This window comes from Alternaria incomplexa (assembly GCF_024043165.1).
Source record: "Alternaria incomplexa strain BMP 0042 chromosome Unknown scaffold_13, whole genome shotgun sequence".
Classification (NCBI taxonomy): domain Eukaryota; kingdom Fungi; phylum Ascomycota; class Dothideomycetes; order Pleosporales; family Pleosporaceae; genus Alternaria; species Alternaria incomplexa.
The window spans coordinates 283,806-308,119 of record NW_026249862.1 but is presented as its reverse complement, the minus strand read 5'-3'; the positions used below and the strand labels follow the sequence as shown (position 1 = coordinate 308,119).

At 52.7% G+C, this 24,314-nt stretch overlaps 6 protein-coding genes and 1 non-coding gene across 7 annotated transcripts; 4 read left to right on the top strand and 3 right to left on the bottom strand.

The window, feature by feature from the left end:
• Positions 1-5,707: 5,707 nt before the first annotated feature.
• On the top strand, positions 5,708-6,740 carry J4E90_008445 (uncharacterized protein; the record flags this gene model as incomplete). Its single annotated transcript, XM_051437972.1, has 2 exons — positions 5,708-5,739; positions 5,855-6,740. 2 exons carry the CDS (start codon positions 5,708-5,710, stop codon positions 6,738-6,740), a joined length of 918 nt encoding a protein of 305 aa, XP_051287971.1.
• Positions 6,741-9,433: 2,693 nt separating this feature from the next.
• RRP36 (rRNA biogenesis protein rrp36) lies at positions 9,434-10,578 on the bottom strand (the record flags this gene model as incomplete). Its single annotated transcript, XM_051437971.1, has 3 exons — positions 9,434-9,576; positions 9,632-10,346; positions 10,399-10,578. The coding sequence occupies 3 exons, from the start codon at positions 10,576-10,578 to the stop codon at positions 9,434-9,436; spliced, it is 1,038 nt and encodes a 345-aa protein (XP_051287970.1).
• Positions 10,579-11,016: 438 nt separating this feature from the next.
• On the top strand, positions 11,017-12,771 carry J4E90_008443 (uncharacterized protein; the record flags this gene model as incomplete). The annotated part of the gene is made up of 1 exon (XM_051437970.1): positions 11,017-12,771. The coding sequence occupies one exon, from the start codon at positions 11,017-11,019 to the stop codon at positions 12,769-12,771; it is 1,755 nt and encodes a 584-aa protein (XP_051287969.1).
• Positions 12,772-13,143: 372 nt separating this feature from the next.
• Positions 13,144-13,217, bottom strand: J4E90_008442. Its single transcript has one exon. It is a non-coding gene; the product is annotated as a tRNA-Ile (tRNA).
• A 655-nt stretch (positions 13,218-13,872) lies between these two features.
• J4E90_008441 (uncharacterized protein) lies at positions 13,873-16,163 on the bottom strand (the record flags this gene model as incomplete). The annotated part of the gene is made up of 2 exons (XM_051437969.1): positions 13,873-15,471; positions 15,519-16,163. The coding sequence occupies 2 exons, from the start codon at positions 16,161-16,163 to the stop codon at positions 13,873-13,875; spliced, it is 2,244 nt and encodes a 747-aa protein (XP_051287968.1).
• Positions 16,164-17,833: 1,670 nt separating this feature from the next.
• On the top strand, positions 17,834-18,718 carry J4E90_008440 (uncharacterized protein; the record flags this gene model as incomplete). Its single annotated transcript, XM_051437968.1, has 1 exon — positions 17,834-18,718. One exon carries the CDS (start codon positions 17,834-17,836, stop codon positions 18,716-18,718), a length of 885 nt encoding a protein of 294 aa, XP_051287967.1.
• Positions 18,719-19,833: 1,115 nt separating this feature from the next.
• J4E90_008439 (uncharacterized protein) lies at positions 19,834-21,562 on the top strand (the record flags this gene model as incomplete). Its single annotated transcript, XM_051437967.1, has 3 exons — positions 19,834-19,905; positions 19,971-21,116; positions 21,176-21,562. The coding sequence occupies 3 exons, from the start codon at positions 19,834-19,836 to the stop codon at positions 21,560-21,562; spliced, it is 1,605 nt and encodes a 534-aa protein (XP_051287966.1).
• Between the last annotated feature and the right edge of the window lie 2,752 nt (positions 21,563-24,314).

Genomic DNA, 24,314 nt, shown 5'->3' with positions numbered 1-24,314 from the left:
ACCTCCATCATCTCGTGCGCACTATTATGCGCAGGCTTCGAGGCTGACTACTCCACCGCGCCGTCCCAGCTGCCCGTAACCCTCACCCACCACGACTGGCCAACACCAAATATTGGCAATGGGCCTGTAACGCGCTGCATGGCGCCCCCAGCCAATCGCACCCCCGCCAGCGCATGCCTGCCGACCGGCCCTAGACGAGCCTTCGACTTGTTTCACGCCGGCGCATCAGCGGTTTGACCACGCTCAAAGCAGCTGCCATCGACACGGAGTGGAAAAGGATTAATTGGCCAGGAACATCGTTCATGGCCTCGCGTTTCAGCGAGGCCAACTCTCCAATAGCGCTAGCCGATGTTTGTTTCTCACAATCTCGCCCCCTCGCCGTGTCGGGGCTGCCCTTAGTCATTCACCCACAACCAGGGTCTGGCGTCGGCATCTCTCACACGTGGCCGGCAACGTTCGCCCGGTCCTGGGATTGAGCGCTCCTTGCCTGTCACATGTCCTCCCAATCCTGGCCTCTCCTGGCTCCAAATGCGCCTTCCTCACCACGGCCTGTCGCTCCTTCCTTCTTGACTCATCTCTCACAAAGAGCCCACTCACCAGAGCCGCAACTCTGAAACATACACTCTCCGTTGCCACAGCTCCCACGCCCACCACCGGAGTCACATCCTACAAAGTATTCTCCGACCGTTGCGCAGAAACTGCCTCAATGCCGTGTCTATCTAGACCCTCGATTCTGCCGCTATCCTCCAGCCATGCTTCGGCTAGCACTGTCCGTCGCGTTTCGTCGCCGACCACCACATTCCCGTGAAATGCCAATCATTTCTTTGTTCTCCATCACGGCAAGACCCTGATATATCGCCAAGTGCATTATACATGCTCATCTCATCAGTGACACTCTTTCCTCTCGCTACTGTCCGCTCCGCTCAGCCGCCGGTCTTTCTGAATTCTTCCACATCCCCAGTCGATAGGTCGATCAGGTACCGACTCGACACCCCTCCAGGATAATTTCCAGCAGTCCATCCGCATCCGGTAATCACACCATCGCTTCTCCAATATGGAACCAGTGGGGCTTAACACCTGCTGCATCCAACCGAGCGACCGGGATAGGGCTGTCTGTCGCACTCCGTCCAATCAAGCAAAGGATCGCCCAAGGCTCTATTTTGGGCAGTGATCGTATTACCTCTAGCCATGCTGCACTCTAGCACGCGTGCCATTACCCTGCCCTTGGGAATGAGCAATTACTGCCATCTGTTGGGACGAGTCTCACATAAACGCTCTTGGCACCCTGTCCAGAGGTACTTGATTCACGCTCGGGAATGAAGCCGACGCTTTATTCTTGTGGCGCAGAGCAGTGAACAGGTCGAGTGAAGTGACAGTACCTTCGGCAAATGACATGCTTGACGGCCCGCACACAACGTGTACAGCCTGCAAACTGCATGCGGCACAGAAACCTTGCCAACGCACCTGCGCCCCTTGCTATTTCTCTCATCACAATGCCCGACTACGCTGCCCCAGATGCAGCCCGCACGACAATACCCGTGTGCGACCTTCTTCGCTGGGTAATTGCGTCACGCAGATCTGCCGTCCCACGTTTCCACTTCACGTTCACGCACCCGCTTCAAGCCGAATGCACCCGTTGCGGCGAGCATCTGTCGTTGTACCAATACTTGGTCCGCTTCCGTAGTCGTACCGAGGTGGACAGCGCCATGCAGTTGGACGGATTGGGATCGAACCGGAGGAACATCGCCGTGTGGGTGGCTTGGTAGATGGATGTTTGATCTGCGGCGTAGATCATGTTCTGTCGTGCGCCTTGAACAAAAGCAACGTCGACGAGGCTTGCCACTGAGTCACCGCCAGTGACTCACTATCACAATGGCGATCAGGGTCTTTGGCGTCCGCCAGAGTCTATTCCCAACTGGCTGTTTCATCGGAGGCAGATCGCGCGAGAACTTAGATCACCCTTTTGATGCCTACGCGCGCACGAACGACAAGACTTCGGAGATTTTGCTTCGAACGGTTATTGTGCGACGGTAACATGTCACTACGCTGTCTGCAGTGCTACTACCACCCAGCATTGTAGGTATCCTCCGAATGGACGTGTCGATGATACACAGCAGATCGGCTGCAGGATCGCCCTCGTCATAGTGTTGGCTCTACGTACGCACTCCGCTCACAACATGGACGCTCCGGTGGAACGAGCATCGCGGGCGAGAAGACTACACGAACGCAACTCCCAAAGCGGCACCGAATGGCCGACCCGAAGACCTTGGACTCACCCAACGAACCGTTCAGGAGAAGGCGGGACACGGCACTCGGGAGATCACCGCGCAAGCGACCGCTCAACAGGTGCCGTAGCGGTGTTGTCGTCATTGTTCACTTGGGGGCTGACTGTCCAGTTAGCGTATGCGTAGTTCACTCCGCTCCGTATCACTGCGTATATCCATCTCGACACCGTGCGACGGACGCTAGTCCATCCCCTTCGGAGTTGCGCGTCTTCAAGACGGCTGTGGTAATGCTACGACATGCTTCGAAGAGGATACTCGTTTCGCGTGTTGAAAGCGTCACTGTGTCGCGTCGTAATTTCCGACACGATGCCGAGTGTATCAAGATCCTCTCTGTGTGACTTAAAATTAGACCGGTTCAGCAGTGTAGGGATGGTGGACATCCGAGCACAGAGAAATGAAGGTATCCGCGAAATTCCCCATAGTGACGAGTCTAAGGTAAAGACACTTCGGAACATAAGCTATCACCCTCAGTCGTAGATTTCTCGCACCCTGTCAGTGTATGATTACTACTCACTCCCCTAACAGAAGAGAATGAACACCAAATTTCGGACATTACTCCGCTGTCTAGTTCGAAAAGCTAACAAGGAGGACTTCACGATATTAAGGGCTGATACCATGGAATTCTGTAACAGAGCATTACACTCCAAGCGCATTGTGTAGCCTCTTCAGGTATCAAGTACCTACTACTAATAAACTAAGGACCGGGTCAGAACGTTAGTGAATAAGGTGAAGCGGGTAGACCAAGTGTACACATCATTTTCGACCGAGAGGAACCTGCTCTTTACTTTAAGTTATCTTGGTCGACGATAACAACGAAAGAAGACTAAGATGCACTTGATGTACGAAGAGGAAACGCCTCGTCGTTGAGATCTGCACTACATGGTTCGGCGAGGGACAAGAGGTCTTTTGATACAGTGCAGGATACCACTCTATTCGTTAGCAACTAGCCTTTTCATTGTTCTGGCCTCCTGGACCTTCTTGTCAGCATTCATTTCAGATTTGCAAATACGAATAAACTCCTTGTGTCCATTCTGTTCGGCACCTATGACCGCGTAAAGCGGAGGTTGCAAGATAGTAACAATATAGATTGTGATATCAGCTTCAATCCATGTGCTCCTCGACCAACTTTCCCCGCGACATCCCGACAGCGCACATTCTCTCACCTCTTCAATAGCCTATTCAACCTCCTCAAGCAACAGGCCCACGACCCATGGCTCGGATCCGACACCAGCAATCGACGGCTCTCGACAGATTGCCTAATGTGGTGACCGCGCCACCTAACGGAGATATCCTTCGGATCCGAAACCTGGGTTCGGAGAAACTATGCAGAAGGTGGCCGCCCTTGATGTCTGCTCAAAGCTACGTTGCACGGCTTTCAAATTACTGGAGGAGGAAGAGGGAATTGTGGCACCGGTGTGGAATGGGGGTGTCGCATGTTGTGTTGTATTGGTAGGTTAAGATCGGTCATGATGTCTCCTTGTGAAAGTTAGACGATTCCGGGTCGAGATCTAGAAAGTCCTTTCGTAGCAATATTAAATATTGTTAAACGTGACGATAAAGGACAGAGACAGCGGAAGGGCTGTTATTCCATGGATTTGATTCGTGTAGAAGCTATGCTACTCTGCGTCTATTCAAGCCCGCTCTGACCTCAAAATCTGAGTTGTGGAAGCTATACAAAGCTCTAGAAACGGTAAAGTTAAAAAACTTATAGTACGAAGGCTGAATTTGTCACACCTTGATACTCGCTAGGTACTGCGCATGCTACAACGAGGACGACGGTGACTGTGTTAATCTGCTAGTAAATTCACATTGATTCACCCTTATCTTGCTACTCTGCAAGTTTAAGTATAAAAGGTGGTAATAACAAACGGGGCTGGTACGCTCGAAGCAGTGATGTGGTAAGGGATGGCGGGTGTGCCCAGGTGGTCTCGCAAGTCTCTTACTTCGGCTTTGACGGCCAGGCATAAGGCTTGATTGTCCGTAAATGAGGTTTTCTTTCTTTTCCCTTTTCTTCACGATACGAGCAATGTTGAGGTTTCGAAGAACGAGGCTGGTGTTGTGCGCATTGTGCGGAAGTAACGGGGGGGTTGGTGCACACTATCTTTTGCGCATCGCGAGTACGATGTCAGTAGATTGTTTTTTGAACACTCCAAGCTCTAAAGAGAGTAACAGCACGCGACGTCAAGTGCGACCCGCATTAGCACAATGCGGGGTGCTGGCATGTTCCTGACTGTTGATAGGTAGGCATCGGCGACCAGGCTGCGACGGGGCGGCTCGAGCAGTGCTCGGCCAAGGAAGGAAATCAAGAGGTTGGGATCTAGGCGATGAGTTGGCATTCGCGGTGTGGTTTGAAGTTGAAACTAATTGAATAGTTTTGTGAGACTTCGCGACTACGATGTCGAAATTGATGGGGGACTGCCTGCCAGGGTGCAGGAAAAGCACCCCATGAGTGCGCAGAGACCGGCGCAGCGGTGAGGCTGGAGTATCACAAGTTCTTGCAAAAGAAAAAAGCACCATAGTTGCCCTGCGTCGAGCACATCGTTTCGTGATTGGAGCGCATTCCGTCCTCGTCTGGATGCGGACGGGCAATCTGAAGGAGATGACCAGCGCAGGATCGCGCAAAACCCCAAATCTCCAGTGACTGGCTGAGAAGCCATCGAAGACAAGAAATAGCCCGTCCCAAAGAACAGACAGAACTACTGTTCACCAATCTATTGCCTACCTGGGCCAGAACACGCCTGGCAGCCCGCATCTCCACAAGTCAAACGTCACACTTACCCAATCCCCGTACCCCTACGCATGCCATCCCTCTAAATCACGCACACCCAGCCCCCCTTTCCCAACACAGCGCGTATCGCACACATGCATCATCCAAAAGCGAAATGACATGCAACGCCAATGCCGTCCCAAAAGCTGCATTGGCAGTGGATGGATGAAAATGCGCATTAAGTTGTTCTCGATCTCGTCGATGCCTGGCTAGCGGGTAAAACTAAGCGGGGATGCAAATGTGCGACGGGGCGGGAGAAAACAAGAACAGGGGTACGGGTCAAGGAAGCGTGCCGCCTGGCGCAGCAGACGTGCATCATACCCGTCTCTTTTTGGACGACTGGTCGCGACGGAAAAAGAAGCTACGTCATACGGGGCTGGGACAAGGCCACCTCGCGCAGGTTTGGGAATGGGTCTTAAAGTTGGCACTGCCACATCTTCTTTGTCCTGCATTACTTCTACCCTTTTGCCATCTACGCTGCATCTAATACCATCTACCACTTTACTAATTCCTACGGTATTTCGACGTTGCAGACGTTGAAACTTTATTCGCTTGAGGCTCATCGCGCAATCGTCACCCGACGGGAACACGGATAATCGATCGTCAACGGTCGCTGATCATCTCATCACATCACCGAGATAGAACCGCAGAAGTCATGTCTGGCGTACAGGAAAAACAGCTCCATGAGTACGTTATCTCGGCATCTAATACGCCGCGACGCGCATCGTCGCGTTCGCGATGAGATGGGATTGCGCGTCTGCATCACCAAGCCTTGCGTAACGAACTAACACACCAACCACAGGCTCCTCTCCCGCTCCATGGTCGACATCTACGTCGGCCCCGAGAACACGCACTGGATCCTGCACGAGAAACTACTCTGCTACCACTCGCCCTTCTTCCGCAAGATCTTCTACTCCAAAGCCAACTCGGCGTCGCGCACGCAATCCTTCGGGCTCCCCGACGAAGAAGATGCGCCCTTCAAGACTTTCGTCGGTTGGCTCTACAGCTCCTCCCTGCCCGTCCCGCGCGAGGAAGCCGACCTAGGCGTCTGCTTCGACCTGTACCTGATGGCCGAGAAGTTCGAGATACCCGGCCTCGTCGCCGACGTCCTGCAGGTCGTCCGCGAATGGTACAAGTACAGCGATAGCTACCCCGGTCTGCGTCGCGTGCAATACATCTACGCCAACACCGAGGAGGGCAGTCCCATGCGCCACATGCTCGTCCACGCTGTTGCGCGCATGATGGTTATCGAGAAGGGTATCCCTGCGCACTGGGACAAGGCGCTGCGTAAGAACGGACAGCTTGCCGTCGACATCATCAAGGCGATCCAGGACTGGCGTCTTGAAGAGGAGGTTGTGCCTGATGCGCGCGAGGAGCCGGCTGAGGCTGAGGAGCTCGTCGATGTGGAGCAGGAGACGCAGAAGTTGGATGAGGAGGCTGAGCAGGAGATCGATGATGATGTCAGGGCTGAGCGCGCGGAGGAGGCAGATGACTCTGAGGATACCGTCGTCGAGAGCCCGACTAATGAGAGCAAACGCCCGCAGCCTAAGTCGAAGCAGAGTGGCAAGGATGTTGGACAGGACTTGAAGAGCAAGGATAACGGTCTTGTTAAGGACTTTAAGAAGTTCAGCCTCAAGGAGATGCCGAATGAGATGACTAATGCCGACTACGGTACTCTTCGCGCGTAGGCTGGGCCGTCTTATCTTTCGCCACTTACCTTCACATTTGGATTCAATTTGCATGATTTCTGCTCTGTAGGGGGGGAATATATATCCGGCGTTTGGGATCTGGGGTTTTCGGGACATTTCCATCTTTCTCTTCTTTCTTGGTAACTTTCACTTCGAAAAAGAGAGAATAATGTCTTAGTAGCCTTTAGGGATTGGGGTTTTTCTGTAGTTGAAATTTGCAATTGTAACATCATTACCTTCATCATCTTCGAATGCCTACCCACTGTACACATGAGTCCACTCTTGACACCAGAAATTGATATTAAACTAGAGCTACGGTGAAGTTTACACACAGAAAATATAACGGAACTGTTCATCCCTCACCCCATAATAGTCTCCCCAGACGGTCTCCTAACGAATAACGCTCTCGGCGCATTCCCATTCGCACAGGTAGTTATCGCATTCACGCAAATACCACCACCGCCCCTGCAGCACGTGTTCACGATGCACAGCTGGTTGACCCCGCAGTCCTCGTTCACCTTGCATTGGGGACTGCTGCAGGAAGTAGTTCCGGGCACACACAGACCGCCGCCACCAGCGACGGAACCGCAGATGCATCCTGAACTGCAGAAGACGTAGTTGGAGCAAGAAGAAGGAGCACAGCTGGGATTTGTGCACAGCCCACGAGCGCAACCGCCACTTGCGCAGACATTACCACACGCGCCGCAGTTGTTAGGATCGGTTTGGAAGTCTGGTGCTGATGTAGCGGTAGCAGTTGCAATAACCGTCATAGTCGGTGTCATAGTTTCCGTCGCAGCGATTTCCTGTGTTGCAGTCGTAGTTACGGTGACGACGGTTTCGGTGAAGGTGGTAGAGGTGGAGATGCTTGTTTCTGTGGCGGTGCTGCTGACGACCACAGTGATGGTAGGGGTTGCGAGGGAGAGGCATTCGCAGGCTTTGGTAATTTGGGCGCATTCGTATTGCTGAAGGCTTTCTGGGGCGGTTGGGCAGAGTGTTGGGGATGGGAGGATGGGTGTGGGTGTAGATGATGGTTCGATGGAGCTGGAAGGTACGATGGCAGAGGACTCTGGTGTGCTGGAAGGTGCGATGGAAGAAGACTCTGTGGTGCTGGAAGGTGCCGTGGAAGAAGCCTCGACAGAGCTGAGGGTAATTGTAGAAGATGTCTCTATAGTGATTGAAGTCGCTGCGACCGATGACTCCACGATGCTTGAGAGAGTTGAGTAAGCCGGCTCTATCGCGCTCGAGTACGTGTACGACGCCTGCAATGCAGTTGAGTAGGCCAAATGCGATGCTTGCACTGTTCTCAGCGTTTGCGACGATAGTGCCTCTACCGCACTGGAGGGCTTCACGACCGGCAAGCTCGCTGTGCTCGAGCATTTCGTCGATGTAGATGAAGGAGTCGCAGTAGTTGAAGGCTTCTTGCTTTTAGTGCATGATGTGCTGGTGGAACTGAGCGTCGGCACATGATCGCGTTTGACGGGTGCTTCGGCTGTCACAGTTACCATCGTTGCTGTCGCTGGGCATAGCTGTACTTCGGTAGTCCTAGGCATGTTAGGGTGTGTAGATGCGGCATCCACGTGAGGTGACTTACGTGGTGATGGTTACTAAGACTGCATCGGCTGTCAAGGTGGTAGTGCCAGTGACTGTAGTCTCGTCGGTGTTTGTGAAAGTTTCCGTGAGTGTAGCTGTCTCAAGGGTGTCTGTAGTTGAAATGACAGTTGATGTGCTTATTGCGCTAGAAGTGACGGTGACGGTCGGGATGGCCAGGAGCGACGAACAGAATTCCGCAGCTGTCGGCACCGCTCGCAGCTCATCGACAAGAGGCGAAATGAGTTGACACCCCGAATCTTTGACGTCAGTGAGTCCGGGAATCTCTTCCTGAGCTGAGCTGGCAATTGCCAAAGAGAGAAGGAGGGAGGTGATGGATGTGCGCATCTTGATGAAGTTTTCCGATTCTGGGCCGACTGTGGACGTTTGTTCCTGCCACTGGAGAAGAAGATGACTTGAGTGAATTTTAAACTAGAAGACCGCGACAGCATATATACAACTCCAAGAGGTTTACCCACAGAGCCATCTTCGTGGCGCTCGAGATGGCTGAGCTGAAGCAGGGCCAGACGAGGTCATTCGGGCATTCCGACGGCGACTTTGCTTCCATTGCTGCCACTTGCAAGTCTCCATTGACCACAGAAGCGAAATGGCTTTCGATCTAAACCCGCGAAAGTGTAAGCTCCCTACTGGATTGCCAAGTTGTGGATAGAAACTTGACTCGAATAGGTCTATTCGCAATGGAAACGCTGCAATGCTTGATCAGGTAACCCAAAAAACTCTAGCACATCTACAAAAGACACGCAGGGACTTCGTGGCGTATCGAATGGACAATGCGTCACGATGGAATGGGTTGGTGTGAGGCTTGAGGTGTACCTGACTAGTGCAGATCTGGGGAAAGCTTCATCTAGGCCGCCCTAGATCTCCATCCCCTGTCTGTGCTTGACTGCGGACAACGCGATAGTTGACGCCGCATCTTACGATAATTGGATCGTGCACTCATCAATTACTCGTGACATGATGGAAAGTCACTGTCCAAGAGAATGAATATAAAGAAGACGATAGCAGAGTTGTCAGATCGTTGAAGAAGGGGTATCTTTGATTGCAGGCGACGAAGGTTGAAAGTATTCGAAAATTGCCCGTACAGGCTATTGAGCAGTACGGCGCTCGTCGGGCATGTTCTTCCGTTCTTTTGCCGTGACCTTCTTGCGACGGCGTTCGATGACCTTTTCGCGCTGCTTCGATTTCATGTTCTGGAAGCGGTCGACCAATGCAATCTTCTTTTGCTCGGCTGGAACATAATGTCAGTACATGCATGTTGAGACGAGGGAACTGAGTGGACCTACACTTCTTCAAGAAGAAAGGCTGCTTGCCCTCCTTGACAAGCTCCTTCTCCTTCTTCTTGTGCTCCCGTGTCACCTCCTGTAGCTTGTCCTTGTTCTCGCGGGCCTTTTGTTGCGACTCCATAGAGAGTAGCTTCTTCTTCAGCTGCTCCTGCTCGACCGGGTTCTTCGTCTTCTTTATGGTCTGGCGCAGTTCGGAAATCTCAGACTTTCGGTAGTCGTTGAGGAAATCGTAACGCTTTTTGACCACAAACTCATCCGGCTGGGGTCCTGAGGCATTGTCGAACCGGGGGTCACGGAAGACTGGCTTCTTCACATCGACTACATTCCGCTTACGTGACACCGCACGCTTGCTCGACTGGACAGCGGGTGCGTGTTTGCTCGAGCGCGCTTTTGGAGCTGCGTCGGAGTCGGAGTCTCCATCCTCGTCGGCTTCCTGAGTGTCTCGTTTGCTCTCACTTTTGCTCTTGCTCTTCTTGTCCGTCTTGGCTTTCTTGCTGGGCTGTGCACCGTTCGCAAGCTTTTCAGCCTTGATCTGCCGTAACCGCTCCCTCAACGCTTCCAGCTTGTCCTCTTGCGATTTAGATGTGTCGTCGCCTCGTTTTCGCTTTCGGTCTGCGGGTTGTTGTTTTGAAATGGCGTCTTGTGCTTTGGCTAGTGCTCCAAAAGAGACTTTGCTCATTTGCGCTTTTACTTGGTCATCGTCGGAGGCGTCTGACTTGGTGATGTTAGCGGCATGCGCTGGCAGAGTAGAAGTCTTGGAGGCTTACCATATCCTCGTCTCCTGATTCTCTATCCTCCTCGCCATCTGAACTAATCACGTTACCGCCCTCATCTGCCTCGATTACAGACGCAGAAGAGGATCGGTCGGTGACCTCGTAGTAGCTCTCGGCGTCTGAGCTGTCTTCGGCTGCGCGCAGAGTGCGATCCAACTTGCTTGCGAGCACCATCGTAAAGCCTAGATTTGAGGATGTCGCCGTGAAAGCGCTTGTTGAGGGTGTATTGGTATCGGGTTCCTGTCGCGTTCTTCTTCGCCGCGGTCTACCAACATTTTTGTGGACCCCACCTGCCGGGGGTTTGATTCGCCGACAGGGCCGACAGACAGGCAACTGCGCCCAAATTTCGAGTGCGCCTTCCACCATTGGGCTTCATGCTGCGTGCTCTTCGTCTTCACCTCACCAGGCTTTTCACCGCTCACCCCTCCCGTTCCGCCGAGCGTCTGTCGCTATCGCACGTGCTCCATGGCCGCAGTCGCATCAGCTCGGTACAGCATCCCCCACTGCGCTCCAGTCGCAACTTCCTCCACTAACACCGACAACTTCAAGACCAAGACAGGTCGAGACAGTACTCCCCACGGGCGCCCGCTCTCTGCCTCCGCAAGCGCCAGCATGAACGAGTCATGGAACCCGAATGCGATGCCCTTCCGCCCGGGCGGCTTTGATCGTCGCGAGCAGAACTTTGGCGCCTTCGAGAACCAGCTTCCACCACCACCACCCCCTCCTCAATTCCAGGGACCACCACCAGGACCATACGGGCCGCCGAATGGCTTCTTCAACCAAAACTTTGCGCCGCCTCCGCCGCCGCCCCAGCAGCCGCCGCACATGTTCAGCAACCAGCACCATGACTTCGCAATTCACCAGCAAGCCATGGCCTACCACCACTGGATGGTGCAGAACGGCCACCCACATCACCCACCGCCGCCGCCTCCTTTCCCGCTAGGTCCAGAGGCCTTTTCGGGGCGCCCGCCTCCACACATGCCGCCTCATGGCCAGCCGCCGTTTGGTGGGCCGCCATTTGGCCAGCAGCCATACGGACATCAGGCGCATCACGGTGGACCCCCGCCTATGCCTCACCAGCAGCACCAGATGTACCCGAACCGCCTGCCCTACCATATGATGCAACAGCAGGCAAACTTCCCGCATGGAGCAAGGAACGAGGACATACAGTATGCTTTCGATGCCTTGTTGAAGGGTCTAAAGTCAAAGAGCCGCACCGCTAATACTCAGAACAGGGCACCAACTCCTCCAGGCAAGAAGTCAAAGTCTGGGCTTACTGCCAACGGGCAAGCTAAGCAGAAAGAGTATGGTACCCTCCACCGCATCGCTTCATTCGAAGCCAAGTGCTCTAGGATTAACAAACTTCACAGTACTCCCAAAGCACCCAAGGCACCCAAAGCAGCCGGCGAAAAGAAAGGACGCTATGGTGACGAAAAGATCATGCTCCCTGCGCCGCAGCCTACGCAAGAGTATCTGGACCAGGCCGCTGCGGAGCCTACAACCAACGAGACGCCGGGCCAAATGCTGGTTATCCTGGATCTCAACGGCACAGTGCTCTTCCGCCCCAATAAAAACGCCAAGACTATGATCGAGCGCCCATATCTGAAGCCTTTCCTGCGCTACCTCTTCGAGAACTTCAAGGTCATGGTGTGGTCTAGCGCGAGGCCAGACAACGTCAAGTCTCTAGTCAGCCAAGCATTGGACAACGACCTCCGGTCGAAGCTCGTCGCTCAATGGGCGCGCGACAGTTTTGGACTCTCGCCGACAAACTATCAGCAGAACGTGCAGGTATACAAGAACCTGAAGCTAGTGTGGAGTCGAAGTCAGATCCAGTCTTTCCATCCAGATTATGAGGCCGGCAGTCGCTTCGGCCAGCACAACACGGTGCTGATTGACGACTCTTCGATCAAGGCGAGTGCGCAACCGCACAACCTCCTGGAGATCCCCGAGTTTTGCGCTACTCCCGAGCAAATGCAAGGGGACGTGCTCCGAGAGGTAGCAGGTTACCTGGAGGCATTACGGAGGCAGGCGGATGTATCGCAGTTCATCAAGAAGGTTCCGTTCACTGCCGGCGGAGGGTGGACGTTCGACTGGCCTGACGCGGATGCTGGCGGTGGCGAGATGACCAGCAAGGTGTCTGCGGGTAATGCTCCTACTACGAGTAAGAAGAAGAACAAGAAGAAGCAGGCCAACGCCGCAGCAGCTGCAGCAAGTAGAACTAACACTCCTTTGTCACAGACAATTGATACCCTCGCAGCCGTGTCGCTAGCCGCACCTGCGCAACAGCAACATCAGCAACAGCAGCAGCAGCAAGCGCAGTTGATGCAACAACAACAGCAAATGCAGCCCCAACAGCAGCAGGCGTAAAAGCAATTTCATTTCGACAGATGGAGAGGGAAGGAAGTACACATGTACAACTTTTTACGCGAAGGCGCGGTTTGCCGACTGGGTGCAGGTGATTGCATAGGTAGCTTGGATTTAGCGGATGTCTTCTCTATGTACTAAAAGTATGCGATATGACGGCCGATCATAATGTACAGCTTCAAGCTGAAAACTTCTATACCAACATGACTAAATGTATTCACATTGTCCTCTCGCGTCGGGTAGTGACTTCCCTACCATCTCACACCAGCAAAAAGACAGAACAACTTGCCAAATTCTCGCGACTCTTGATACTAGACGTTGAATACTCTTTTGGACATAGTATTCTCGCAAAAAGGCAAAAAGAACAGCTGCGAATGGTCACTACGAGGGTCGAACTCGCGACCTTGGCGTTATTAGCACCACGCTCTAACCAACTGAGCTAAGCGACCGGTTTTTGTTGTTGTTCGATGAAGAAATAGCAAACAAGATATCTTATATTCACAGCATATTTGCGGGAAAAGGCGAGCTCATGTTGAGCACTCACTCCTCCTCGGACTGGTGAGCGAGATATCATGGTAAGGGTCCTTCCTTCCAATGTGGATTGGAGCAAGAGGTGCGGGGCAAGGCGGGGCACTCGTCCTGGATATGGCAGAGGGAAGTCACCACCCGACGCGAGGGGAGATCTGAGCATGACTTGTCCAGGGATTAATGGGGACAGGCTAGGAGGCTACGTTGCCTTGGGATATGGTATAATTTTGGGTGTTGGATTTATCTATGCTGCACGCCTGTTTGGGGTTTTATTGTACGGGTGATATTACAAACAAGGCAGAAGTCTACATTACCTTGGATAGGTGCAAAGCTCTGGTTCTCACACTGATGTAGGCTACACGCCTGCGTACTGATTTACTTGTGCGAGGTAGATTGACACATGCGCGAAGCAACAACATGAACGGTTACTAGTGACTCCCGACTGCATTTCAGACAATACTGTCATAGTAGCTCCCTGTGTGCTCTTCGAGACAATTCGCGGTTGCCTGCATACGTTCATTGTTCATGTATACCGTACTATCATCCCGACATGATATGATGCCTCCTAGGCCGTTCCTACACCTTAGGTACCGCATCCCCCACACTCCCCATATCCATACTCAGCGCATCTCTACACGCGCCACCCTCACATACCATGACACCCTCACTGTCTTTATCCATACTCTTGACAAGCGCGTTCCGCTGACTCAACCACTCACCCATCCCCTTTCCCACTCTACTAACGGTACCAAGACCAGCCGGCCGCTCCCGATACCTCTGCAACCATTCATCCACCCTTTGACCTTCGCCCGTAATAACGCTATGTCTGATGCCGAGCTTGCCAACAACGACCGCATCCATCATACTCGGGAAGAGGAATGGGTGTTGCATAATTTCCGCTTCGAAAGCAGACGCCGTATCCCGTGCTTTCTTAGTGTACTCCTCGTCTTCTAGCAGCGCACCCAGACGGTCTAGGTTCTGCGCTGAAACGCCGTTTGTGCCTGGTTCAGCGTTATCCATGCCGTCTTTCAGCCGCATGATGAGGTCTTGCTGGTTTTCGGGCGTGGAGAAGAAACCAAGGTGTTGTTTGTCCCAGAACATCTTTAGCTGTGTTTGTTGAAGGTCGTCGGCCCATTGGAGGTAGCTGTCGTTGAAGGTGGCTTCGTAGAGGGAGATTAGGCCGGAGATCAGGTAGGCGTAGTCGTCGGCGAAACCGGGGGCGTCGCCGCGGCCTTCGCGGTACACGCGGATGAGTGTTTTGGTGTCGGGGTTGTAGAGCTCTTTTTGCAGGAAGGCGGCTGCTTTTTCGGCGGCGGCTAGGTACTGTTTTGAGCGTGTGGGATCTTGTGATGAGAGGGCGGCGGATGTTCGTGCGAGGGCACCGATGGCGAGACCGTTCCATGATACTACGATCTTGTCATCTAGACCTGGCCGTGGGCGCTCCTTATTGCGGTGCTCGAGCAGTTTTTGCCGGCCCTCGGTTAGTATCTTGCTGACCTCTTCTTCTGATAGGCCAAACTGTTTTGAGAGATCTGCTGGTGTTACGGTGATGGCTAGTACGTTCTGGTTGATCAGCTCGTCGTGTGCATCGTGTTCGGGCTCGACATTGCCCTCATCCTTGACATTGTAGTATCTCGCAAGAATCTCCGCGTCTCGATCGCCCAATATGTCCTGGAACTCCTTCAATGTCCATACGTAGAAGGCACCCTCTCGCTTCTCCTTGTCATTTGGCCGGTATAACGAGTCAGCATCCTCAGATGAGAAGAAGCCTCCACTCTCAGCGTGCATCGGCGGGCTGGTAAGATACGTCGCGATGTCGTGGACCGCGGACAGATGTTCAGGGCTCTTAGTCATGAGATATGCGTCCAGGTATACGGGTAGGAGTTGCGTCTGATCGTACAACATCTTCTCGAAATGCGGTAGGCTCCAATCCTTCGTGACAGAGTATCGCGCAAAGCCGTTTCCGATTTGATCGTGTATGCCACCCTTGTTCATCGCGTCTAGTGTCGCTAGTACCATATCTTTCGCATGTGTGCAGTCCTTTGCTCCGAGCACTTCTCTGACCGCATTCGGATATTCGGATAGCTTAAGGAGGAATTGGAGGTTCGAAGGTGTTGGGAACTTGGGTGCGCTGCCAAAGCCTGCGTGCTTCGCATCGTATCGCTTCTTGAAATGCTGTCATGGATTAGTAAACGGTCTTTAACAAAGTCCCCCATACGCACCTCATATGCTTCATCCAGAAGATCTAGGTCAAGACCTTCATGAGCTGCGCCATCTTTCCTGCTGATGTTTCCGTCCTCAGCAAAGTCTCGCAATTGCGCTGTAATTTCCTTCGCCGATTCCAGACACCTCTGTCGCTGATCCCTCCACACATCGCGAATCTTCTTGAGTATGCCAACAAAGCCAATGTGCTCTCCCATCGCCATCGTGGACCCTGGACCGGGCCAATACGTCCCGCCGAATATCGGTTCCAGATCTGGTGTGATGAAGGCGTTCAGCGGCCACCCTCCTGAGCCTGTTGTTGCCTGAACATAGTTCATGTATATGCGATCAACATCCGGACGCTCTTCGCGATCGATCTTTATGGGTATGAAGTTCTCGTTCAACAGCTTCGCGACCTCTTCGTTCTCGAACGACTCGCGCTCCATGACGTGACACCAATGACATGCAGCATAGCCTATGCTGATGAATATCAGCCTGTTCGACTTCTTCGCCAGCTCAATTGCCTCTGGTCCCCACATCTGCCATGCGACCGGGTTGTTCATGTGGCCTCGAACATAGGGGCTTCGGCTCTCATTGAGGCGGTTCTTGAGCTTCAAGTCGTCGCCTGCGGTGGCGGACCCGGCGGAAGAACTATGCGCGTCCATTCTCAGGATAGATGTACGGAAGTCGCGCTGTTGCGCTCGCGATGTGGATGGTGGGGTCGCAGTAGCTGGAGCTGGTATACGGCGGGGTGGCGCGGTCGCGATGGGGGTGCGGGCAGATCGACAGGAGCCTCGAAAATTGAATCTCACGGGAGGCATACAGCAAAAAAAGAGTTATAGTGAAATCTGGTGGCGCGCGGCTCCGAGGCTACTGGACGTTATCAATCATGCGAAGTAGCTCCGCGCCCCTGCCGAATTGCCCCGCATCCCGCCAACGACGTAATCTCTAGAACCCTGAGTGGCTGGGGATCAGCGCGGAGATTCGGTTCTCTGCAATCTGCATCCCTTCTGACCTGCATCGATTTCGCAGAGTGGTACACGGGTTCATCGCGCCAACGTAAACTACAGTGTCATGACGTGCGTTGTACGCCATTTCTAGAAGCTTCCATCTGCTCGGCTTTGGTAGCGAAGCTCTTTGCGGAAAGCTTATCAACAACGCGCGATAGACAAAGATTATCTGTCATAGACAACTTCGTAGCCTGATATGGCCACATCTGGAGAGATAACAAGGGGACAGCAACGTCGGCTCACGCATGTTATGTCTGTTCTGGGACGCGATGTCGCACAGGATTGTGACTTGATTGCAAAGAACAAAGAGAGAAAGGGTTAAGATGATGTCTTTGGGGTTCGCCCGTGGTACAAATGCTGAATCTGCGCCTGAAGCAAGTAGGCTGTTGTGTTCAAGAAGATCTTTAAACGACCGAGGTGGGTCGATCCTTCCTGCGTAACGAACTCGAGAGTGGTTTGTAATGCCCAGCTGTGAAATTACCTAGTGAGAAGTAGTTGCGATCCGTAACGCGGTCTAAGATGCCGCATCTGCCTTGGTACTGGTTAAAAACGTGAGTAGTCTGTGTGACAAGGGGGCAGTCGAGTACGACAGGTATATCGGAATTGACTGGAGCCTCCATCGATCGCCTAACTTGGTTTGAGATGGACGAAGGTGCAACGGACGCAAGCGTCTCGACTTCGGTGCTGCAAATTCTTACTGAGACGCTGTTGACAGTTATGCCATCCGAAAGCAGAAGTGACTCTTAGTACTGCCAAGGAATGACCTCCATCACTACCATGCACAGCCATCAGCTTGTGACCGCCTGAGCAATGGCGAGCAGCATCCGACTGCCATCAATGGCATCGCCTCTGTTACAAATGCCCTCGTCTTCTCGCGATGATAGTGATAGTGGCTTCCCAGGTGCGCTCGGGTTGTCTCTCACCTCGTGGTAGTCGCTCCTGCCTCACCGTAGCTACTCTCGCCTAATCCGGTACTGATAAACAATCAACAGCTTCCCTCCTCCCTCCCATCCACCACGATTTGACTCAACCACCCCACACTCCTTCATCTGTCGCTCCCTCGATTTCCTCCTTGCGCAGCTTGTCTGACAGGATACACTCTCTTTACATTTCGTGCAACTACACTCACTTCTTTATTCTAGTCGCGCCAGTCGCACTTCAGCACCTCACAGCTCCCAGGGAGCTAGCAACTAGGTAGGCACAGTACTCTTCGTCCTGGACTATGTCTAACATGGCAAGCAGTCTTTCTATCCTCTCCTTACGGTGATCTGGTTTCGACACTACTCAAGACTACTACGTACCCGGGCGCTTTCAGTCACTCCAAGATGCATCACTTCATTCTTGTCGCTTCAGCTCTGGCCGCTAGTATCCTCGCTCATCCGCACATACATGCAAGGCAGCCAGGAGTCGTCTATGAGACCAAGATGATCATACAAACGGTCGTTGTCACGGTTACTCGAGGCTACACTCCGCCGACATCCACCTCTTTGGCGCTGTCCGCTACCGCTAGCCCCGAGCCCACTCCAACCCCAGAGCCGATGCCCCAGCCTGCCCCTCAGCCCGAGCCCTCGACTTCCAAGGTTCCTGATACCCCCGTTATGTCCCAAGCACCTATGCCCAGCGACAGTCCTGCGCCCAAGCCTGCCGATCCAGTTCAAAAGCATCCATCGGGCGAAGACCAGGCCTACCTCTCTTCTGGACCCGACTATGAAGCTGCTATACTGTTCCATCACAACGCCGTTCGTGCGAATCACGATGCAGCTCCACTGAGCTGGGACTCCGCCTGCGAGGCAAATGCGCGTATTGCTGCTAGCAGATGCGACTTCGAGCACTTCACCCCACAGGGCGCCGGCCAAGGTCAAAACTTATTTGTTGTCTCTGGCGACGCATTCAACGTTACTGCGGGCATATCGGAGACCTGGTACCATGGCGAGCTTCCCCATATGACACCTTGGTTTGGCAAGAGTGACCTACCTCATGAGGTCTTCGAGAAAGTCGGTCATCTTACACAGATGGTGTGGAAGGACACCACCAAAGTCGGATGCGTCTCTCTTGACTGTGGCGGGGCCATGACTGTCAACGGCATAGGTTCGGCCATGAACAAGTACACGGTCTGCAATTACGCTCCGTCGGGTAACTACAAAGGCCGGTATGCAGCGCAAGTCGCCCCTCCTATCCCATCTGCCAACTTTATCGGCTGGGCAGACTAGTCGTCACTTCAGCTGATACGTCCTGTCTTTTCGATCTTCCAGATGGTATGGGCTATCAGCGCTTATGGCTATACGGATATCGCTCGGCAGATCATGAGCATGGGACGCATGAGGCAGGCCTTCCCTCGCTGTTTCCTTTCTGGCATGGTTACTAGTCTTCACCTAGCGTTCACTACTTCCATCAGCCAAGTGCCAAGTACCTCAGCGAATGCATATCGCCGTACATTACGATGTGCGACCAGTCTCAAAGTGATGCCAGACGCAGCTTATATCGACATAATGTCCATATCCGTGCCTCAAAGTGCTCGTGATGCGTGGAGCTGAAGGTTGCTTGCTCGTGACATACTTATATTCGTCCGTCGCTTCAGCTTCACACAAAATCGGTGCAAAGATCTCACAGTAGTGATAGAAGTGGTAGCGGCGAAGTTGCGAGAGAGCGGACCCTTTCGACAAGCGCTGATGACGTCGTGGGCGAGCCTCGGCCGCTAGCGACGCGCCTTCTGTCCACGACGCGTCGCGCTTTCCCCACCTCCTTCGTTCACTACATGATACCAGCCATCGCCAACAGCGCTGGCGGAAGTTATTCTATTGTTTCTATCTCTAACGTACAGATTCGTGCTATCGTTGGAAGATGGTGATGTCCGCGCCTGCTGCCAGCGCGTAGAGTCTAGCTACAGCTTCTAGCCGATCTTTCTCTTCGCGATGCGAAATTGGCACGGGGTAACGTCTACACTTCTCGACGCTGATTAAAGAGCACATCGGAGCAAGATGCAAGAGATGTCTGTAGCTCACCGCTGGAATTCCGAGGTGCGGTGATGGCCAGGCCAAAGCTTTCGATAGAGGGTGCTCGAGACCTTCTCTAGAGCGACTTTCATCAACTGTCAGGACTTGGCGCTTTCACTGGAGCAGGAAGTGAATGCGTTCAGCGCCAGGTCCATGCGCGCTCGTTTCTCGGGTAAAGCAGCGGACCTGCGCATATCTAACTACTGTTTCGAACTACCTTGACTTCTCTACCGCCAGAGCACTGATCTTATCTCTACTCACATACTAGGGCTACCTTCAACCATCTGTTTCCTTGCAAACCGCACCACCATTAAGTGCATCACGCCCCTACAATGACGGCGCCTGCCATGCTCGATCACACCAAGGTCTTGCCGACTGAGCTGAGACACATAATCTGCGAACTTGTAAGCAGCCATAAACGCTTCCTGTCTTTATGCGATGTGACGTGCAATTGCTAACGGAATCATAGCTTCCGCACGATGATCAAAAACATGCCCGCCTGGTCGACAAAGCATGGAGCTCTGTAGCTGGCACAGTACTTTGGAACACCTTCACGACCAATCTCGATGAAGGCAGCACAATCGATGCGCTACTTCGTTCAGATGATATCTTGGACATGATCAAGGAGCTGGATGTTGACGGATGCGATCATCAGGAAGGACATTTCTGCACCAATACAGAAATCTCATGTCGATTTGTACAGCTTCTGTGCGCGCTACCGCGAAACAGCCTTCGAGCGTTTACGACCACGCTAGACTTTGACGAACGTACCGTTGGTCTTATACTCAAGACTCAGTCTCAGCTGTCGAAACTTTCGTTTCCCTCAACGACCCTGCACGACAAGCTACTCACAGGAAATCTAGACAAGCTGGAAGATTTGACACTTCTACCACAAGAAGCAGATCGCCATGCCGATGCCAAATGTTTGGCTTTCACTCCCGTTCTCCGAAGACTCGCAATCAAACCCAAGGCTGAAGATGCACACAACGGAAAACCCTACTCCTGGAGTATGCCAAAACTGGAAGTGCTCCTGGATCTACGCAATATCGAGATCCACTCTGCTTTCATCGAAGAGCAAGAAGATTGCTTCGGCGGTATGACCAACCTGAGTAGCCTAGAAAGTCTGCTTCTGAGTAACTGTTCGGATATGCCACGCACCGTACAGTGCCTCGCCGATGAGTTTCTCAAACGCGATAAGCCCGCACTCAACTCAGTCATCTTCCGACAATTGAGCGTCCTGGGAAGAGAGAAGCCATTTAACACCGAGATCGAATATTTTCTTGAAGCGGTTCCGACACTCGAGACTCTCTACATCACCACAATCAAGGCCATGCGCCCTTCTATTGGTAGCATATGTCGCCATGGAGAATCTCTGCGCTACCTGCACATTGATCACTTCCCTAACCTTCACGAGTACAGAGGTCGCTATACGGGAAATGTCGAGCGTTATACGCCTCAAGAGCTTGAGAGGCTCGTGGCAAGTTGTCCGCACATTGAAGCGCTCAGTCTTAATCTTGTTGATTGGGACCTTGGGGACTATACTGCATATGACACTTTCGATGTGCACGATACCGGACGAGGTTTACAGGAGGATGTGAAAGTTTCCGATCTCTTAGTAGGTGCTCCACGATGACGCCAACATTGGCCGTGAATGACACACTAACTTCATCATAGCCACCTCTCACCCAACTGCGCAACCTCCGCAATCTCCGTATTACCTATCCTTTGTTTCAAGCACAAAATGAGGAGCAGGAGGAGACATATGACTACATCATCCACAGACATCAACTCCGCTATCAACAAGTAGCCAATGTCATCATGGAGTTTTTTGCAGACCACGAATCGCCCATCGAGCTTCTTGCCTTTGGTCCGGGCTACTGGCCAGAAGATACATACTCGTCGGCGGGCTTCATGGACATGAATGGGCATTCATTTCCCGATTTCTCCTACCGTCGCGGAATACTGACAGTAGCAAGGCGCGGAGGAAAGCAGGTTTCGCGCGCTCTTGCTGTTCCCATGCTAGAACAAGGCCAACATGAGGATATGCTTTTCTGGAAGTAGGCGGCTGGAGACGAGGTGGCCGGAGGATACTCGCGGTGTGTTATGGTGGCAGAGCCATGAGATGGAAGACAATGCATCCTTTGGCCTAGTATGGTCGATACATTTAGGAAACCCGAGTTTCTTTGTCGCGCACCTAGTGTTCGGGAGAGTTATGGGCGTATCCTGTCTCCTTCTAGAGTGTAGCAGATAACGCATGTTACTTTACAGCTAGGAGGATAGTACCAAAACGTTTCAATACCACAATTTCCATGTCCATTCCTCAAATCCTGCGAAATGCGCGAAATATCGTGATGAGTATTGGGCGAACAGCTCGCGATGACATCACGCGTCGTGCTTTTCCAAATATGGATAGCGTGGCGCACGGGTGCTTGCTGAAGTCAATCTCCGAGCCCCCGAGACGCCTTTTCGTCCACCATCATCTCGCACCATACAGTCGCCTTGCCGCCAGCTCTCCTCAGTTCCCGCAAATCTGTAGATACCTCTTGTCTTAGTCATATGGCGTCCCCAGGTTTACCATCGTAGCGTGATTTTTCTGTCTCGCGACGCGTCCCGTTTAGCCTTCGGTACCCGCTAACCTGACGTACCTCGAACGCTACCAGGAGATGGGCAGTGGTGCTTCCGATAGCTGTTCATGAGGCTCATTGAGGAATAGTATGACCAGATATTGGTCGCTTGATGCAGTGCTGGCAAGTACTTCCATCATGATGTCTTTCGGACGCGTTTTACCTTGGGCCCGACTGGAACTACATGAAGCAGTGACTGCAACGCCTTCACTGACCTGGTTATGCAACCTACAACTGATTGCTCATGTCGTCAGTGAATGGGAACTTACTCACGTTGCTCACGCCGCAGCCCTTTGTGGCTGACTTCAGTTTCACTCATTCCACGCTCCTGCCGGTGCAGGGACCAACGCGCGCATCTATCGAATAAGAACCTCACCTGCTCCGGCTCTACTACTCATCGACTTATCAACTGACCACACGACTTTACCCTGGACTGCACCATAACCAGCGAATTCATCAACCAAAATGCCGCAAGCATCAGGCGAACTCGACATGGCCCTAGTACCTAGTGTGCAAGGTTACATTGGAAAGCTACCACAGGAGCTGCGGCTTCATGTGTGCGAGCTGGTAAACAATCAACAAGATCAAACACTGTTGTAGTGCTAATGCAGATGCAGTTGCCAGGCCGAGCGCTCAAGAACCTTGGACTGGCCAACAAACGATGGCGAAAGTCTAGTTCGACTGTGCTCTGGAAGACTTTCAGCTCCCATCTCCTTGAACTAGGTCGCGATTTCGACGCGCTACTCTTATCCCCACCTAATGGATTTCTTGATAACGTCAAGAATCTTAAGATCACTCTGTCTCCTGAGGTTTCCGAGAAGGTGCTGCAGCTGATCGCTGTTCTGCCCCAAAACACCTTACGTACCGTGGAGCTACCGACTGTGGACCCCAGGACCTTGGGCCTTTTGATTCGCTCTCAAAATCTGATTGAAGAGCTTGTGTATCAGCAGCCTGCAAAGCAGCTTGGCTGTGGCTGTCCGGACTCTCGTTTCCTTGTAGGCAACTTGCAAAAGCTTCGGAAATTGACCGTTACACCCGCCGACGACGACGACTTTAGTGCGTGGCTTCTCAACATACCAGCTTTGGAGACCCTTAATATTGCATGCTACAACAGCGGTTCCAATCGATCCAATCCCGAATTACGACAGCTGGCTTCTCTTAAAAGGTGGAAATGTCCTAGTACTTTCATACCTCTGAAGCTTCGACACCTTCGCCTGTCGTACGTCAATCTATTCGATGGCCCTTACCATCTGGGGAAGATCACTCATCTCCAGTCTCTTGCAGATCTTGAGATAAGCTACTGTATCAATGTCTCGTCTTTTTTAGAGCATTTGAGCATTGAATACTCCGCACTGGACAGCTTCGCTTTGAAGTCGCTGTGTCTGATACAATCCTTCGAAGAACCAAACTTAGTCAAGTCCTTAGATCAGTTTATCGGGTGCTTTTCAGGCCTGGAGAGGCTGTTTGTCGCGACTCGAAACCCCCAGCATGTCAATGCGGAGATGAGATGCCGACACGGACATACTCTACGACATCTCCACCTAGATCCGTTGTATCGTCCACATAGCCTTCCGCTATCCGAAGCTGGGAGTCACTACTACACGGCTACCGAGCTCGAGAAACTTCTGATCGGATGTCCAAGGATAGAGGAGCTCGGTATTCATGTCGCTGCTATCGACATCAGGTCTATGACCCCCGGCGTACCATTCCTGTTTCCTCGGAACGAAGACCTTGCAAAGGCATTGGACGTGATAGCCCAATTTCCTCTGCTTCGCAGCTTACGCCTTACCCATTTGCTAGCACTGGACGAAAATATTGAATTCTACAATCCAGTTGAACACGCGGTGCAATACAGTCAGTTGGCGACCGAAGTCCTACGATACCTAGTAGCGCGAAGTTCGCACGTCGAGGTTTATGCTACCAGTCCTACAGTCCCCCCGGATTACCTTGATGCACAGGACTTCCATGGTCATCAGTGGCCTCACTACTACTACGTACGCGGATCAATGATCTTACCGTTCCGCGGCCAGCACCGTACCGAAGTCGTGGCGGTAGCAGTCAAGGAAGAGGATATCGCAGGCTACGTTCGGCGTCCATCAATCTTATTTAGGAAGGAACCGACCGATGAAGTAATATGGTAGTAGCTGGTCGTGCGACGATCATGTGTTCGCAGTACTGTGCGCTATTGC